Below are 12,041 nucleotides of genomic sequence, written 5' to 3' on the forward strand. Positions count from 1 at the left end.
ATGTATATTTAATTTATTTAAACTAAAGAATGACGTTAATGTTAATTAATGTTAAAGCATATAATTGAAATAATCTCCATACACAAAGAAAAATCAAGATACAATTTATTTTTACCCTTAGTTCAATATTTCAAAGATATTTGACTATTAACGTAATATTAATATTAATAATATTCAATTAAAAATTTTATACTCATAAAAGTACAAATTACGCGATATAAAAATCAATGCGTTACAAGTTGACATTTAGTCGAATTTAAATTTAGCGCTTATTGTTCATGAATGTGCACGTCCGGCACGGCTCTGTCAGATAGTTCCGCGAGAAAATAGAGGAAATATTGTATGTATGACATCCGCGTGACTTAAGTGATCGAGTTACGGATAGCTGTTTTGAAACATAGGAATTGTATAAATTGTTCTTGTGTTATGTAGAAGAAGTCAGTCGGAGTAGTTATGTACAATACAAAAGATTTTTCAATACTACAGTACTGTGTTTGACATTTACCCGTGAACTTTATTTAACGAAATAATACGTCGCAACCGATTTGGTGTCATTCTAAAGGTTTCACTTTTGAAAGACTTTTTTTGTTCTTTAGTGGAAAATAACTAACATTTTTCAAAATATAACCTTCCATTTCTTATAACCTCAAAGCCGTCGAAGGAAGTGTAAACGACACGCGATGTGCGAACGGTGTACATCTCGTTGTACACTAGTAGTATCCACTTAATTACGTGTGTGGGTGAATACGCATACATCAGCGTATGTGTATATACGTTTTACGACTGATTAAACGTCCTTTGTATGTCACACGCTACGTCTTTTTCTGGATGAAAGAAGAAAAAAGTACTAGTACGTATCGAAATTATCTCTATATTTACGTTGAATGTTACCATTGACAGGGGAATTTATAACATTAAATTTATGCGAACCTCTTTATTTGTTGCGTACGTGTTTACATTCAGATGCGTTTACGTGTGTATGTCACTGTTATTTATGTTGATTGATATGCATCCAGTAATTAATCATAATTGCGTCTACTAGTCAATGTGTCAAACAAAAATTACGAATATTCTTCGTGTATCAAGTTAATGCCTTTATTTTGCTTTGAAACAGGAAAGATCCGTACCTCATCTTCCTGCGAATCGCATTATTCATCGATGTAACATTTCTTTATTATTTTGATCAAATATAAGTAGTAAGAATCTAGAATTCGTACGATACTATTATATGTGTATGTACGCGTCATGTTTCGTTTAATTCATTAACTACTTATAGTGAATTCAAAATTGTTACGCAAGTTGTAAATAAATTCTTTTACATCATGAAAAATTCATGTCAATTAATTACTAGGAAAACTGATTACTTCATAAAATCGGCGTATTTAATGCATCAACACTATACAACATGAACATGATGATATTAAAAATGTAATTTATACCTCCTTAATTATGGAACATTTCAATTGTGACAAAAACCTATTGTTATTAACAAGTATATAATAATAAAACTGAAAACTTGAAAACTATTTGATGTATATCAGCATTAATAACACAATTACAAATTTGTTAATTGTCTAAAATAAAATTATTGCAATTTTTTGCAGGTTAGCATTATTCTTTTATAATGGATACGTTGGTATCTGTGGACTAAATAATATATACAATGAAGCACTTAAGAGAACTACTAACAGAATATTAAAATTGACAAGATAGCGGGTACTTTTGACACTTTTAAAAATGAGACAGTGTTGTTTAAGCCATCAACTTCAGTTGTGGCTTATGTTTCTCATTTATTGTGTTATATACAATAGAGCAGATATTTTAGTATTTTCTGCAGCCGCAAGACATCAAATCGAAGAAGAATTTAGAGACTTGCCTGCTAGATTTGGAGGTTTGATACCATCTGAAGGCATTAAGGTATTTATAGTATTAAAGGGATTCATATTGAAAAATGTAACAACATAAAAGAATAAATCGATCGTATGAGATTTATGATGTACAATTATAATGCATTTGATAGTCCTCGAACACACGTAGCTTTTCAAAGATTGCATTTTTGTAATAATGACAATAATAATAGCCTTTTATACAAAATTGTAAGAAAATTTATTAGAATGATGCATGTCAAATAGAAGGTATATATTATAGATTATAAAAAATTTTATTAGGGTATGGTTGTATATGCAGACCCACCTACAGCATGTCGTGAAATACAAGGTCCCCCCAACATTACCAATTACAATGGTAATTGGATAGCATTAATTGCTCGGTATAACTGTAGCTTTGAAATAAAAGTTCGAATGGCACAGAAAGCAGGGTATGACGCTGCAATTATACATAATGTAAACAGTAATGAATTAGGTAAATATTTTACCAAGGGAAACTCATAATAAATGAATAAATATAATAATATGTATTTATATGTTTATTCATAAACATATTTATCTATTTATTTTGTTGTAGAACCAATGTCAGCGGAGGATCCTGTGGGGATATTTATACCATCTGTATTTGTCAGTGAAATCACAGGATTGATTATTAAAGAAAATTATTTATACGATCAGTTGTATTTTGTATTAATTAACGACGATGCCACATTTAACATTACACATTTGCTCTTGCCTTTCGCTATCGTTGTTGGGATCTGTTTTCTAGTCATGGTTATTTTTATGGTGAGACGCTGAAAAATAAAAATGAAGTAATAAAGAAGCATTTATGTTATTGCATGATTTGAAAGAAACAATTTTTAATATACTTTGTATTATTTCTAGATTGTTAGGTGTATTAAAGATAGAAGAAGACAACAGAGGCATAGGTTACCAAATTCAAGTTTGAAAAAAATTCCTACGCACAAATATACAAAGGGTGATCCATACGAAACATGTGCTATTTGCTTAGATGATTACGCGGAAGGCGAAAAATTAAGAGTTTTACCTTGTGCACATGGTTAGTACATAATGGTAGCGAGAAAGATTTGTACTAGTATATTTAATTAATAATGTCTCATTGGGTTTTAGCATATCATACAAAATGTATTGACCCGTGGTTGACCGAAAACCGTAGAGTTTGTCCTGTTTGTAAACGAAAAGTATTTGCAGCAGACGAACAAGTTGTTACTGACGAAAGTGATTCGGATGCTGACGATACAACGCCTTTAATACGCGACGGTCATCAAGGTACGCAAAATTTCCAGCTTCACGTATTGAGAAACGCAAATTACGATCGACGAAAATGAAAATTAATATTCTATCAGGCACTCAGGGTGGAACATTTTCGCGGCAAAGGGAAAATCCGTTTGATCGTGCTGGAAGATCACAAACCAGGCAGGATTTTAGTTACTCGGATAGCAGTTCTGATTCAGAGCTGTCTTTCGTTACGTCCGAAGATAGAGAGGATTGTGTACACAGTGGTGAACCATCCAGTGGAACTGTTTTCAGAGCATCTGATATCCATAGCATTAATGGTATAAAATTTACGAATTTATTTATTAACAGCAAAAGAATCGGTAGAAACTTAAGGAAACGGAAATGTCAAGTATAACGATTAAATATTTAGGTGAGTTGCCGGAGCTAGAATGTTCTGTGAGCAGCACTAAACCGCATACAGTGAATGTATATGTGGATGCTCCAGAATTCCGTGCACCCCTTGTTGAAATTACAAGTCACATTATGCGAGTTGTATCGAATTCGCAAACATCAAATTCAACCGGGTCCACTCTAGCAGTTGAAAACGAAGCTACAAACGTCATTGCCACGGATCCTGAGAGAAATGACATTTCTGCATAAAATTCGACTAAGTTCATCTTTTATTACGTTTCATAGATTGTTTATTATATATCTCGAATAAAATTGATACGCTCCTATAAGATGTTACAGAATTTGGCATAGAATGCTAATAACTTGTAATCGTTAAAGAAAACAGCATTTTTAAAGCTTAAAAAATTTTATTTTTTATTTAAAAGAACTAAATCGTTGAAAATATATTTTATAATTGTAAGCTCTACAGTTTGTATACCAAATATTCGTATAAACTTATTTAATTTGTTTAGTATTCAACATTCTTTAAGCATTTTTTTACGTACCATATTTTATAGGAAAACAAAGAGTAAATGCGAATTTATTATCGGAAATGATCTGTCATTATTTTAATAATAAGAATCATTGTTATCCTATCTGCGTTGTTTTTATTGAATGTTACTTAAAGAATAGATATTTAACAATCAAGACTGCAAATTATTCTTTCTTTGGACATCATATATCCGAGTATCATAATGTTTTAAGTATGTTCGATTTGTCTAAAATACCTGGTGAAAAGTGACATTATTTAAAAACTACTTATCATGTATCCGAAATATTATTTTACTCGGTTCTGTATTCACGACTATAATGACCTATATATGTTTTTGCACGTAATTATTGTTTTATATATAATTATCTCTATTGCCGTTTTATTATCGCAGTATACATTTTTTCTTTATTAGGCGATTAGATGTAGTTGAAATAATTCTATTAGTGCTATTGCTGTATGTATGTATGTATGTATGTATGTATGTATGTACATATATATTATATGTATATATGTATATACATATACACATATAATAAAATGCATACAATATTTCTTATGATATAATTGGTGATATGAGTTTGTAAATATTATTCGTTACTGTATATACGTATGTATACATATATAAAGGTTGAAAAATAGACGACATACAGAGAGTATGATGGAATGCTATAAAATTCAGACGGTTGATATTTTTAATGCTTGACGTTAACCGTTATGAGAAAAAACTTGCTCCCTACGTGTAATTATGTTCTTTACCTTTTAACGGAATATAACTAGTTTTTAGGTCTTAATAATTGTTAACTTATAAATGTATCAACGCAAGTTTTTCAAATCGTCGTTTTTTATGCGCATTGTATAAATTTGTATTTATAGTGAAAGATTGCGTTTACAACCATTTTCTAATTGTGAAACGAGAAGAACAAAAGTCATATTAATCTATAGGTGCAAGAAATAAGTGAATGTAAATTAGGAAATGGTGCTTCCAATCTTTACTGTTATTCCATCAATGTTGAATCGAGTCTTTCCAAAGAGTGGAATACGAAAGAAACGTATGAAATAATGTAAATAGTCGGTATGAGTGGCCGTGTTATGCATGTATAATATATATATACATACACATATACATATATTATATATGTATACTGTACGATGTCAAAGATCGAATTTTTATTCGATTATTCTAATTTTTGTGCCGGCAGATTAAACTTGCCGTTTTCTTCATTGTTCGACGGCAGATATACTATTCAAATAAAAACAAACAGAATATTTATACTTTTCGTTTAACTGGACACTAAAATACAATAAACATGAAATTACAATGACAAACAAATGAAACATCACGCAAATATCAGTAACCATTTGTGTGAGAAAACGAGAAGATAATTTGGTTCGTAATCTCGATGGGAAAGCAAATTCTTCGTGGCGATCATTGTTATAGGCAATTCATGTTTGGAAACTCTCAGAGTCGACCTTGTACCGGATAAAAGCTGCAAGATATCTAATCGTGACTGTACAGACGTAAATAAAAATGACTCAAGCGAACAGTATGAAACATTGGGGAGTATCGAATATATCCATGCAAAACGAATACCCATCGCGCATACGACCGTTCCCAATCAAGTAAAGCACTGCAAATATAGATTATTTTTAACTGTAATTTGATTATCGTCAGTCATGATTCATCGAATGACGATAAAAACAATAATCAAAATAATATAGTTTACTTTGTAGACGATCATTTTTCTAAATAATGCCAATAATTATGTTTCACGTTCATGACGAATTTTTCAATCATTAGATTTTTTTATTCATATTGCAGTGTTTCTGTGAATTTACATGTCAAATCGATGGATGATCCTATTTGTCCACCGAAAACAAACGGTATCGGCTTCTAACGACGCAATGTATCCTCGTGCTTTACGGTGATGTAATTTATGAAAAGATGACAATGTAACGAGAGTCTACTTTAAGTCGGTTAAAACAGTTTACGCTAAAATTTAAGTCGGATTCGTACTAATTAATTTTCGGACCGATTAGTATATTTATTTCGTTCGTTCGGGATACAAAACGTGTGTTGCTCGTACAAATTGTCTGCATCTTCTGCAAGGTGATCGAGAAAAAGGATGATTTCGGGGCAACTACAACATCCGACGTACAGAGAACAGAAGTAAGTAGAAAAGTAAAGCGAAGAGGAGCAAAAAAAGAAGAAGTAGAAGTAGAAGAAGAAGAAGAAGAAGCAGAAGGGCGATTGGGAGGGAGAGTAGAAAGAGAATTGGTAGGAGAATGAGGGCAATGTAAGGAAGTTCTGTGGTTGCACGAAGGAAAGAGGTTCTAACGACGCCCCGTTGAAAGAGAGCGAGTGGCCGCACGTGACGGTACAATGCCGTTTGAATTCGCCTCCTTGTTGTGCAAAAATCGCTCAGAGACGGTCGCGATGCCGAGGAAAGATCGTGCTTCTCTCCTCGTTGCTTTAGCCTCTTCAACCTACCGAACAGCCCCGTCTCCTCTCCACCTTCGCTATCGCAGCAACCCCGATTTCTTCTCTCGGCCTCTGAATCTGTCTAACTCGTCCTCTTGATCTTTCCTCTTCTCTTACTCACACTGATATCCGGCATTTTTTTTCCTACCTTGTCACTACTTTTTTAGAAGCTGCGATCAAGAAATCGGGCACGTTCGATGCTGACGTCCAGTCACCTTTTGTCACGTATACGTGTAATTGTAATTTTATCATTATCGAAACACGATCGTTTAACGCGTTCGTTGCTCTAAGGGTCACCGGTATCGGTATCGAGGTGCACCAGTGCACTATCGTCATAGTGCAATTAGAATAAAAAATGTTACAGAAAAAGGACGAATAGCGTAAAGAATATGTTTGTAGGACAATACAATACTTTTTGCAAGCAGAGCGATACGTGTGCATTTAATAATTTCGTGGATGTTTTTAAACAGAATCTTATTTTACTTGCATATTTTACTTGCATATTTTAATTGCATCGAAAAGAGATAATGATTATGTTCACTGTAACGGTGTAGGGTATGACGTATCGTAGTACAAATGATCATTTTCACCGTGCTAATGAAGCATCCGAAGTACGATGACAATTTCGTTTTTATGTTGGGTTAGTAGCGGACATTGTTTCGATCATAATACCGGCAAACAAAGTAGTAATACGTTCATTGTCACATGGATCACCGATTATCGACACAATGAATGTGATTCGATCAAACCGAAACGAATACTGCCAAGATTTCTCTGATAATTTGAAACAGCAAACTGCAGCGTTGCAATTAAAACGTTTATCAACGCGTAATAGTTAACGTTATAGGATGCCGTACCACATGTGGCTGGATCTACTACGACAGTGAACGCGTCGACTTGTTCTACTGTCTCGTTAGAAAGGGACAAGTAGTAAGACACGTTAAAGCGTCAGTTACCGATGTTTCAGTTTGGAAAACATAATATCGATGTTACTCGAAGCTCGTCTTCTCTTTTCTATTACTAATAATTATTCGACCGTTATGCTGGCCTTCAGAGACCCGTACGAGAGTCGGCGTTGACATACACAAGATCATTTGTAACAGTCACAAGTCATCTTTGTCGCGTAACGCGTGCATTAATAACCATAATCGTTGATTCGAGACATAACCGAGGATCGAGACGTTACGATTTCGATGGTTCGCGAATCACGAGGAAGTGACTCCATCACTGTCGTTCGGTAGTGCAAGAAAAAAAAAAGGAAAAAACAAAAAAAAATAAAATAAAAAGAGATTACTCGGATTCGAACGAGACGCTAAATATATGTAGATATACTAGCACATACGAACAGAAGTAGGAGAAAAAAAAGCGATGTGGCTAATTTAGGGGTTACCACCGCGACTTGACCGACTAACAATCAAATAGGCTAGCTGTCCGCGTGACTAACCCGTTGCTGTTGCTGCAGCTGCTCGCGAATTATCGATTCGCAAATATTTCCCTCCGTTCATGACATGCGCACCGTTGCCCTCGACCTAACTTTGAGACTCTGAGAGACGAAAAGAGAGAGAGAGAGAGAAAGAGAGAGAACGCATGGTACAAAACGTCCTTGATAGGATACGCCTTCTCGTGTATGCGTATACATCCGTGCGCAGGAAAACGTGCTTGCTCCGGCTGTTGACGCTGTACATGCGCCCTGTGCCTTTAATGTCGCATCGTCGCCAGGTAGCGTCGAATCGACGATAGCTTTTTTATTTCAATCTACAAATCCCACGAGTACGAACGCGTTAGAGAGATTTAGGCTGCCAATTGGCAACGCGTGTCGTTGATCGAGGACCGCGTCTGGCATGCTATCGTGGAAGACAGAGTTGCAGGAAACATCGAGTATGTCTCTTCGTTTATTTAGAAAGAGATACGATCAAGGTCCTAAAGTCGATACGGGTCGTACGCTTTTTTGTTTTTAGATACTTTTCGCGTGATTATAGTTCGAAAAATTGTCAAAGATAACGTCTGTAGGTTACGGTTAATGCTAGAAGCAGATGCGTTGTAAGGAAAAATTTGAACGTTGGGTCACTTTTTAATCGGGTTAAGCGATCGTTAGGATAGGAGGAGAAATCGTAAAAATTGGAGCGCGTCAGCTGATCGAGACGACGCGAAGGTAGCGGTCCCTGATTTTCACGAATTTCTACACCGCGGCCGAGATTCGAGAGAACGCGTGAAAATTTTCAGCGTAAACGTGAAGAAAGCTATACGGTAATCCAACAGCGACATTAGCGTGTACGGTAAAACGTGGCGCGAACGAAAATTCCGAGAAGAAATTGGAAGCGGAGGGACGATCGACACGGCGGAGGATGGCGCGAGAGTGGCGACGATGAGAAACATCGTTGCCGCGAAGAATCGAGAGAGGAGCACGTTGGAAATCGTTCGAGGGTGAATTCCAGTGTTAGAGTTTCGGGGTAGTACGGGACAGACAGAGAGAAAAACAAAGAGGGATAGAACCCGTCGGAGTGGACAGCCGTGGACGATGGTGGAAACGGCAGTTTGCGCGGGGCAGAAGGCAACCGGCAGCGCGTGTACCGTTGTTTTTAGTCGAGGGACGGAAAAATACAAGAAGAGACAGTAGGAGAGGGAAGAGGAGACGGTAGGGAAGCGTGGAAATTGCGCAGGAGGTAGAGTAACGGAACGCGGAGGAAGCGAAAAGCGCGTTAGGGGGAGCGTCGCGCGAAACGTTGAAACGAGGGATAAAGGGAAAAGAGAGAAAGTCGAAGCTGGGGGCAAGGGCACCGAGGGTCGTGGGTGTAGGGGAACGGAACGAAAGGGTAGCGGAATCGAAGCAAAGAGAAATAGGCATCGGAAGAACGGTTGGAGCTATCCCGGACGGGAACGGTAAAAAGGAAGATGGCGGATCGCGAGACGATTTCCGTCGTCTAGCGGTACATCGACGCGCACCTTCCCGATATTTGAACGGTCAACGGCGCGTTAAAGATCCGTACCCTCCGGTAACTTTCGTTCGGGTTTCACGCGCGAGCAAATAATCACCGTTGATCGTCGAGGGTGGCGCGGTCGGTATTTTTAAGAAATCCACCCTACGAATCGTGCCTCTTTGGAAGAACGGAATCAGATACGATACGGATGGAGAGGGATAAAGAAAGCGATAGAAAGAGAGAGAGAGAGAGAGAGAGCTAGGGGAAGGAGAGGAAGAATGATGCATAGATAAAGAGAGAGAGTCGGGAGAGAACGCGCGCGCAAGAGATCCACCCGAGATTACGAGCAGCAGGAGCACGCGCGCGACGGAGACAGGAACAGGGACAGGAACCGAAGGAGAAACGGGGAGGGTCAAAAGAACGGAGTCGACGATACAGAGAGAAAGAGAGAAACGGTAGAGGTGGTGGGAGAGTTCGGGGAGCGAAGAGACGCGAAGTAAAAGAGGAAAATGGCGGAAAACGAGAGCGGGAAGGAGACGGGAAAAGCGAGGGTAAACGGTGGGGGTCGAGCGGTGGCTGGTTTCGAAGGAGATTAGAGGGTAGGAGAAATTTCGGCGCGCGTGTGCGTGTGCGCGCGCGCGATTAGGAAAGACAGCCGAGAGAACGAAGGCGCACCGAAGTTTCCGTCGTCTCTCGAAGAGGGACTCTCGGTACGTCCGTTATCCGATCCGCGCGCAGTTGCTGGTGCGCGGCTAGGGGGTCGGTGTTTCCGTGTCACGCGCACGACCCCACAAAGTGTGTATGTGCGTGCGTGCGTGCGTGCGTGCGTGGTACGACTGCCCGTCCGCGTTGCAGGTCGTCCTGTTCGCGCGACGATAAACGCGGGATCGTGTTTCGAGGTTGGCCGAAAAAAGAAACGAACCGAGGAAAAGGAAAAGGGAGGGGAGAGAGAGAGAGAGCGAGAGAGAGCGCGCGAGAGTGAGATACATATATACATAGAGAGAAAAGGGGGGGAGAGAGAGAGAGAGAGAAAGAGAGAGAGAAAGAGGAAGATAAATCGAACACCGATTTCGAGGTTTCTCGAATCGCGATCGCGACGTTGCGCGACCGTTCGTCGTTTAGCGGACGTACGTCGGTCGGGGGCGCGAAAAGTGGATTCGTCGGATTTTGTTTGGAAAGTCGAGAACACCGCGCCCCGTCGTTCTCCTTCTTTTCACGGCAGTGCTCTCCACCCTGAACGTCTCGGCGTCCTCCGAAATCTCGTTCGGTCGTGGATGGACTCGTACCGTCCATCCGAGTATTCGCGACGTCGCGTTAACGCGGCTGCGGTGAAAAACGCGCGCGCGTACATCGATAACCTCGTCCCCAGATTCGCGGTTGCTTCGCGCGTGCAATCCTTTTTTTCGACGGGGCGAGAGAGCGAGTCGACGCGATCGTAACAACGCGTTTTCGAAGGTGCGCCACCGTCGAGACGATACGGTGCCACGAGGAGAAGAGCCAAGCATCGAACCGGAACATCGAAACATCGACGAGCCCATCGACGTCGCGTCGGCCCAGGGGAGACGCGTCGAGTCGGGCGTGCTACGACCGTTACGAACGGTTGCTCGATTTTCGAGCTTGACAGAACGACAGAGAGAAGACTAAGGATTCCCGGAGGATCGGAGCCGCATTCCGTCCGTTCGGTGGCTGGTGTGGTACGACTCGTATCGAGTGGAATCGTCGAGTCGGCGAGGAGGTGGTTGGCCGAGGGCATCGCGAGCTCTTCGCGAGGAACGAGAACGGAGAAAGACTCGACGACGAAAGGGGCAGCGGCAAAGGGTTGTGCGCGACAAAGAAACGGGACTATAGGAGTGAACGCGCGATCGAGAAGGACAGGAATTCGAACGATCCGTTGGTCGTGGTCGTCGTGATCGTCTATCGTTCGCAGAGTTCTCGGTCGTCACGGTGTAGAGGAGCCGTGCGCGCGCTCGGCCGCGCGCGCGCGCGTGCTCGTACGCGCGGATCCTGGTGCGCGCTACCCTCCGTCCAGGATAGCACGCGTAACCTCACTTTCGCGAGCGAACGAGAAATTTCGCGTGACTCGTGTCCGAGGTGTTGGCGGTCGAGAGTACGAAACGAAGCGGAAGATAATCGGACGGAGGGAAAAGCGGTAAGGGGCGGTGGATTTGGTGTGACGGTCGGTGGATCGGATAAAATTTTAGCTGGTACGAAAGAAACGCAACGAGGTCAGCGACGGAAGGTTAGGTAAGAGGATTCGCGAAAGGTGGGTACTCGGCTGCCCGCCCGTACCAGCTCGGGGTGTGTCCATGAAGTCCACGCAATGGCAAGGAACGAGCGAACCGAGCACGGTTCCGCGTAGACAACCTGGTTCGGCACCCTGGCCGAATTCGCCGTTCGGTGGTGAGTCGTTCGAGGCGCGGTGGAACGGCGTTGCCGCGTTGCCGCGTCGCCGGCAAACGTGATCATCGGCAAGGAGCAGAGGGTAGGAAGAAGAGGAAGCACAGCGGGGCGTTTAGGATGCAGCATGAACCTCGGTGCCCCGTATCGGGAGCTGGTGGTGAGCCTCGGAAGGAGGA

The 12,041-nt window shown here is 40.8% G+C and overlaps 1 protein-coding gene across 3 annotated transcripts; it reads left to right on the forward strand.

Annotated features, from left to right (window-relative positions):
* The first annotated feature begins 341 nt into the window (after positions 1-341).
* LOC100876557 (E3 ubiquitin-protein ligase RNF167) lies at positions 342-5,620 on the forward strand. Of its 3 annotated transcripts, none has more exons than XM_003707035.3 (8): positions 342-850; positions 1,605-1,917; positions 2,169-2,361; positions 2,464-2,672; positions 2,772-2,946; positions 3,018-3,176; positions 3,254-3,463; positions 3,556-5,620. In XM_003707035.3, the coding sequence occupies exons 2-8, from the start codon at positions 1,738-1,740 to the stop codon at positions 3,783-3,785; spliced, it is 1,356 nt and encodes a 451-aa protein (XP_003707083.1). In that variant the 5' UTR covers positions 342-850; positions 1,605-1,737; the 3' UTR covers positions 3,786-5,620. The 3 variants fall into 3 exon arrangements, with proteins under 3 accessions (XP_003707083.1, XP_012149366.1, XP_012149365.1); XM_012293976.2 differs by lacking the exon at positions 342-850 and adding an exon at positions 960-977; XM_012293975.2 differs by lacking the exon at positions 342-850 and adding an exon at positions 1,292-1,428.
* The last annotated feature ends 6,421 nt before the right edge of the window (positions 5,621-12,041 follow it).

The sequence above is a fragment of the Megachile rotundata genome, chromosome 2 (assembly GCF_050947335.1).
Source record: "Megachile rotundata isolate GNS110a chromosome 2, iyMegRotu1, whole genome shotgun sequence".
Taxonomy (NCBI): Eukaryota; Metazoa; Arthropoda; class Insecta; order Hymenoptera; family Megachilidae; genus Megachile; species Megachile rotundata.